This window comes from Pseudorasbora parva, chromosome 1 (genome assembly GCF_024679245.1).
Source record: "Pseudorasbora parva isolate DD20220531a chromosome 1, ASM2467924v1, whole genome shotgun sequence".
In the NCBI taxonomy this organism is placed as follows: Eukaryota; Metazoa; Chordata; class Actinopteri; order Cypriniformes; family Gobionidae; genus Pseudorasbora; species Pseudorasbora parva.
The window spans coordinates 60,452,605-60,460,093 of record NC_090172.1 but is presented as its reverse complement, the minus strand read 5'-3'; the positions used below and the strand labels follow the sequence as shown (position 1 = coordinate 60,460,093).

Below are 7,489 nucleotides of genomic sequence, written 5' to 3'. Positions count from 1 at the left end.
GGCCTTCTAAAGCGAATCAATATGTTTGGGTAAGAAAAAATAGACATATTTTAAACTTTATGAACAGTGGCGGTTCTAGGATTTTTCTGTAACAGGGGCCATTAAGGGGCCAGATGCAATAAAAAAAAAGGAAGGAAGGAAGTAAGTAAGGAAGGAAGGAAGGAAGGAAGGAAGGAAGGAAGGAAGGAAGGAAGGAAGGAAGGAAGGAAGGAAGAGGGCTGTTTTTACTGTTATATTTCGTTTTATTGAAGCCTAAAATGTTTTTTGTTTTGTTTTCTATGAGAAAAAAATAGGTGCTTTATGACATGTTTTATTGTAGCCTTAAATGTTTTTTTGTTTTGTTTTTTTTTATGAGAAAAAATAAAAAGAGGCGAAGACTGGTCAACGGCAGACGTAAGAAGGACTATAGCTGAGGAAAGGCTGCTCTCGCCGGGTCAACGAGCACTGAGTGACTGCTGATACATTGGATCCTACAACTTAAAAAAGGCGCTCTTTGGGTGTGGAATTGCATCTGTGATCATTGTGAAGAATTCTCTGGTTGCTCTTCTCGTCGACAATTGATGGAACGGGGACCAATCAGATTTCAGCAGTGTGGCCCTGCCTCTAGAACCGCCCCTGTTTATGAAGTAAATGATCTAACTCCCACATTCAGTTCGATGCTCAATCGGACGGCCATTCGGATGCTTGATTTTGGCATGTGTACCCACCATAAAAATATTTTTATAAAACACAGCCATGTGCAAAGTAACAAAAAATGCAGTGCACACCATCACATAAAATGGGGTCTCGACTGCCCACACCACAATGGCGGCATTTTAGCCGTGAACACCTTTGTGCTCATCGGGATGCAGTGAGTATAAACCAAGCTTAAAGGGGCGAGTATACTTTAGCCATCTGCGTGACGTAATTTTCTTCACCAGAAGGGTTTGCAAAGGTTTGCACACCCTGTCCACATGCAGCCCAAATTTTGAGACCACACGGATTGAAGGACAGAAAAGTCACAACAATTTTCCTTCACATGTGTCGAACTTGGGCCACCCGCGCTCATCCACGGTTGAGTGATTGAGGATAACAAATATAAAATGTTGGATATACAAAAATTGTATCTGCTATTTTTGTCTTATAATACTGTCAACACAGTAAAAATGTCCCGGAGAAAAATAGACTTTAAAGGTCCCATTCTTTGCGTGTTTTCGAAGCTTTGATTATGTTTACAGTGTGCAATATAACATGAGTTCATGTTTCGCGTGTAAAAAAAAAAACCCAATTGTATTTTTTTGTATTTTTCACACAATTTACTTATCTGTATACCGCTGTTTCCTCTGTCCTAAAAACGGCCTGATGATTTCCTTGTTCTATGAAGTCCCTCCTTCAGAAACACGTAACGAGTTCTGATTGGGCCAGCGCTTCCCGCGCTGTGATTGGACAGCAGCTTAGTGCACGTTACACGGAAAGGTCCCGCCTCTTACCATAACGGGTAGATACGCGCGCTCAATGTTATTGCAAAAATGTCTATATTGCCTTATCAATTTGAGCCGGAATCAGACCCGGAGAATATCGAAGAGGATCGATTAAAACCTGCTCAGGAAAGACTTTTGCTTGTTTCAGAATGGTAAGCTGTCTATTCAGTAGTTTAAACTGATCATTACAAACACCAACAATCGATGGAGTCTGAATGAATTACTACACTTTTATATGCTAATTTTTTTGGATTAGTTTCAATTACCTAACGCTAGTTAACAAAGCTAAACTGCGTTGCACTTTGTGTAATGAGTTACATAAACTGTTAAACAGACCGACTTAAATAATAAAATACACTTACCGGTTGTGGCTCATAAACAACAAAGAGGGAACTGCGTCATCTTTTAAGAATAATCTTTCTGCGAATACGGCATTAAACTGATTGAGATTGAGGAAGCAGTTCTCAGCAAAATGTGCTGCACATAGTTTTAAATTGTGATCATAATTTTCCGGAACTAAGTTAACCATAAACTGTAGCCATTGATCTCGTACATCGTCCCTGGGAAGGCCAAACAAAAGTGATATAACTCCGGGATGAAAATAACAGCGTTTCAATGGCATGGCGACAAACACACTCTACAAAAACAACGCTTCCTATTCTCGACCTGCGAGAGCAAAAGGACAACGCCCCAATTTTGCGTATTCTTGTGGGCGGAGGGTTCGTCAACAAACGGTTCTAGTGACTTCATTAAAGCAGGAAGTGCAGGGCTGTAGTCCAAACCGGCCGTTCGCTGTAGGCTTTGAAAGGGAACTTCTGTTAAATAAAATATCTCGCTTGCCATTGAACTTTGAGCTTTATAATTTTACAGGTATTATTTATGCTCTAACAGCAACATTACACACTAACTAAAGTTTGAAAGATGGAATCACAAAGAATGGGACCTTTAAATACGACACCAGTTTCAGTAGCATACATCTCTCCTCCAAAATCTGACCACAATGGTTGAATGTTCTCTCTGAAGGTGCTTTCATGGCCAGGATGCAAAAAACACATCTTGCCAGGTCGCTGAGAGCAGGGAACTGGGAACTGTGAGAATGCTACCACTGCAGAAAGTTTTGTTCACTTCAAGTTCAAGCGCTGATACGCTGTTGTCAAAGCATGTCAGGAACGGCCGAGCTATTGTCAGATGGCGGTCATGTCCAAAGCATTGCAAAGTACAAAAAACTGCTACTGTCTTTCATTGGTACATTTTATCCAGTGCCAGGAGAGCCGCTTTTTACATCAAAGTGAGTCTTGATCTGTTGCATGGTGTCCCACAAAGTTTGGAGTGAGGTATGCCATTCATCCAGAACTCAGCACTGGAGAAAAACTTGAGCGGTGAGTGCAATCTAATTTCAACACCTGTGATTGGCAATTGCTTTCAAGAAATCAACAAACATGTCTTTGATTGTGATTGGCAGAAGAAGCAGGCAGCAGTGATGTGAGTAAAAAAATTACACGCTATTATCAAGTCCATGTCTCTTGGTTCAGAGGGGGGCACAGGGATGTCCATACCCTAAAAATACATTCTAATGCCAATGTATTGAGAGGTAATTCAAAAGAAAGAGAGAAAAGCATATATATAGATCCAAATAAAGGAGATTTTACAAAGCTATAATATAGCAATGAGCATACAAATGTCATCATTGTGTCTTGCATTGAGTCTTTGTAGGGCCTAATCATTAAACAAGTTTCATGATTCTGTGAGTTCTTGAAGATAATATTCGAATGCCTTATTTCCATAAAGATGTGTGAGAGTTCCCTGATGTGGAAAAATGTCTTGTTATTCTGGATAATGAATGAATGAATGGTTCCTCTTTGAGAAAGACATGATGACATGGTTGGGCTGATGATCACCATGTATCACCAATTTCATTCAAGAAAGGTCTAAACAGCTCTATCATGCAATCATCATTACGAGGGATTTTCTTTATGAGGTCTTGTGTTTTCAGGACTGACTGTCGTTGACCCCACTTCTCTATTATAAGGTCTACTAGATCACCTCTGTTTTTGCCCTCCATTAATCTCCTGGGAATGTTCCATTCCTTATCCAAGTGCATGAAATCTTGCATCTTCTTCAGCTGAGCATCAGACAGCTCATCCAAGATCTTACAAAGACCTAAGCCCCATTCACGCAGCACTACTGAACCTGTTGGAACATGTTCACCACCTGAAATCATTATGCATTTATTCAATAGCTTTCAGTCACTAATACTTTTGTACAAATATTGAACTTGTATGCACAGAAAAGGTTCTCAAGCTCACATTTTCTAGTATCTTTTTACCATTCACACTGACAGAGCTCTGCAGAGACAATGTAATCTGAAGTCATTTATTATTAATTAGATTTGGTGATGTCTGCTGATGCAAAGTACCAATAGAAGTGAAGTCAGTGGAACACACGTTTACAATTTGTCCCCAGTTTCACAGACAAGACAAGCTGAGTCCGACTAAAATGCATGTTTGATATGTTGTTTTATCTGAAATCAACACATGCATATTCAACGTAATCTAACTGCAATTCATACGTATCTATGCGGTTTTGTTAGCCTGGGTGTCAGCCGAATTTAGCCCCGCCCACATATTTTTTAGGTCGAGCAGTTCGGTCTGGCCTCGCTCCATAGAGGAGTAATTATCCCCGAACAGAAACTGTTCGGACCAATGAAATCATCAGGGCGGGCTTTAGCCGATGACGGACAGATGATCAACAGTAACGTAATCATCACGTCATCAAAGGGGCTTGGGTTATATTTGTTCGAATCCTAAACGGAGAGCTTGTTTGTATCTGCATTCATCTTCACTATTTCTCTCAGAAATGATGATCATGTTGGGTAAGTACTCTGTGTATCATTAACCAGCAGCCATATCACCCTGTAGCCCAAGACTGGTTTTCCACTGAAGCTAAGCAGGGCTGAGCCTGGTCAGTACCTAGATGGGAGACCAACTGGGAAAACCAGGAGCTGCTGGTAGAGGTGTTAGTGAGGCCAGCAGGGGCGTTCACCCTGTGGTCTGTGTGGGTCCTAACTCCCCAGTATTGGGATGGGGACACTATACTGTCAAAGAGCACCGTCCTTCGGATGAGACGTTAAACCGAGGTCCTGACTCTCTGTGGTCGTTAAAAATCCCAGGATGTCCTTCGATAAAGAGTAGGGGTGTAACCCCGGCATCCTGGCCAAATTTGCCCACTGGCCTCTGTCCATCATGGCCTCCTAATCTTCCCCATATCCTGATTGGCTTCATCACTCGGTCTCCTCTCCACCAATCAGCTGGTGTGTGGTGAGCGTTCTGGCGCAATATGGCTGCCGTCGCATCATCCAAATGGATGCTGCACACTGGTGGTGGTTGAGGAGATTCCCCCCTTCTATGTAAAGCGCTTTGAGTGCCTAGAAAAGCGCTATATAAATGTAATGAATTATTATTATTATTATTATCATTAAATAGTTATTTTTTTACAACACCAGCAAAGATCGTTTATTCCTGCGTGGTCTATGGTGTAGTCAGGGTTGCCAAGTTTTTACAACAAAACCCTCCAACTACTAGCCCTAAACAATAGCTTCTCGGGGGGTTCTCCGGGGGAAAAATACCGTTTGGGGGTAACGTGTGTTATTTTGGCAAGGTTTTGCACTCATGGGTCTATATATCACATAATAGTCGCTTAAACCCGCGGAAAAAAACGCAGACTTGGCAACAAAGCAGTTGAGCTCTGTTGACATTTGACAATGCATCGCTCTGTTGCTCTGATTGGTTGTCGGTCTGTCCAATGGAGGTCTTTCCTGGTTCGGTTGAAACACGCCCCATAATCACAGCCCAATGGAGCAGTTTCAGACTCTGACTAGAATTAAGTATGACCACATCAGGCTACGGTTTTGTACCTTTTGTCTTTTTTTCCTGATTGTGAAATGATTGAGTGTGTTATGTTGCGATTATTCTTGGACCTGGGTGGTTCGGTTCATGGCTCAGCACTCTTTACTGAAGAATGCTTTGAAATCTCTAGGAAGGAAATTAAGGGGGAAAATACTTCTGGGCCCAAAACTGATACTAAAGTAGGTTGTCACTGTTGTTCTCTATATAATTTGGGAACAGATTTGTTTTTAAACTATGACCAGTTATGACCAAAATAAGGGTGACCAACTATGACCAAAATAAGGGTGTCCTGAGGCAGTGAAAATATTGCTGTCAGTGTGAACAGGCTTTCTGCACATAACCATTCCTGTATATGAATTAGATTATTGCTGTTATCAAAAGACATTTGAACAACTTACGATTTGAAGGACGATCAGGTAATGGAATTTGTTTGTAGCTTTCCATTTTGGAAACATTTTGACCAATTCGACTACGCATGTCTGCATGTGCAGTTGCACGTTGATCCTCATGTGTTCTCCATTCTTTAGCTTTTGTTTTCCATATTTGTAGCTGTGTTTTCAATTCTTCAATCTCAGTATCCTTTTTCTCTACCTCTTTGCACTTCATATCGAGTTGATGTTCCAGTTCTGCAATTCTTCTGTTTAGGGCAGACAGGTCCGGTCCATCTCGAGTCCTTGAGTTTCCTGATCGTAGCCTCACGATCTCCTTCTCTTTTTCTTGAACAATGTTATTCAGCCTCCTTATCTCATCATCTTTTGATCGGAGTAACTTTGTAACAGAGTTATTATTTCGTGTATTATGCTTTCTGCATAAATTTTCCTTGAAGGCTGAGATAGAATCAATTTTAGATTTGATCCTCGTGACAAGCCATATCCAGTCTGACAGTAATGTATTAATATAAACCTCGTTCGGAGCAGAGAGTTTAAAGCATCTTGCTGAATTCTTTCTGATAATGAGCTCCTCAATTGTGTCAGTAATCTGGTTGCTGTCTTTTTTTTGAACCACAAAATATCTTTCTCCACACTTGTCAATTAAAGGCTGAAGCTGCTTACATCTGATATGATCCTCAATGGTATATCCTCCAAGTTTTTCTCCATTGGTGAACAGCACTATTGTATGATCCCATAGCTTATCAGTAAGAAGACTCTCTAGGGTCTGGATGGTCGACTCTGGCAGCTCCGAGTTCACTTTAAGAGCCAAGAGGACTGCGTGAGGGCCAGTATTGTATAAGGACTGCACACAGTGAACAATTTCATATTTGGTTTTCTCTGATCTACTCAAGTCTCCTTTCCAGCCTGGTGTGCGAGCCAAATGAATCTGTGTTCCTGATACTGTACGAGTCTCCTTGACATAGTGGCTTTTATAAGATGTCCACAATGTGAAGATTTTCTCCCTAAAGATGGCATTACCAATAGCGTTTTTTCCAGCACCTTGACTTCCTATCAGAACAAGTTTAAGTTCCTCAAAAACAGGCTGAATTCCTGAAAAAGTGAAATGTTCAATTCAATTTAAATAAATTCAAATAGATTTTAAATACATTTCACAAACATTTTAAAGAAAGCCTGCTCACTTAGCGGCTGTATTTGCAATGTCTTCAGGCATAGTCCTATTTATTTAAAGAGATTGTTCACCAAAACAAATGAAAATGTGATGTTCATTTGCTTACCCCCAGGGCATGAGATGTAGGTGTGTTTGTTTTAGGGATGCACCGAATCCAGGATTCGGGTTCGGATTCGGCCGAATATTGGGCTTTTTGACTGGGTTCGGTTTCTGCCGAACCCTAGAATTTTTTTCCACCGAACCGAACCCGCTTGCACTACGCGATACTGGTCGAACATGATGCCGCGGTTGATTATGGCAACGTGTTTACTAGGTGGACCGTTTGAATGCAGTAGGCTGTGAGAAAGTGAAAATGGAACTCGTGAACAGAAAATGTGTTGTTTGGCAGTACTTTCAGTCACAAGAAGGCAATTCAAGTCGAGCTATATGTTCAATTTGCAATGCCGATTTGTCTCGTGGTGGCAAGAACCCTAAACAATAGCTGCTGGATGTCCGGTTCGCGAACGAATCGTTCTTTTTAACCGGATCTTTTTAGTGATCTGGTCGAACCAGTTCACCAAATCG

General features: G+C 41.2%; 1 protein-coding gene across 1 annotated transcript; it reads right to left on the bottom strand.

Annotated features, from left to right (window-relative positions):
* Positions 1–2,016: 2,016 nt before the first annotated feature.
* LOC137070488 (uncharacterized) lies at positions 2,017–7,203 on the bottom strand. The gene is made up of 3 exons (XM_067437724.1): positions 7,173–7,203; positions 5,764–6,846; positions 2,017–3,671 (listed from the first exon to the last, which is right to left on the bottom strand). The coding sequence occupies exons 1-3, from the start codon at positions 7,201–7,203 to the stop codon at positions 3,355–3,357; spliced, it is 1,431 nt and encodes a 476-aa protein (XP_067293825.1). The 3' UTR covers positions 2,017–3,354.
* Between the last annotated feature and the right edge of the window lie 286 nt (positions 7,204–7,489).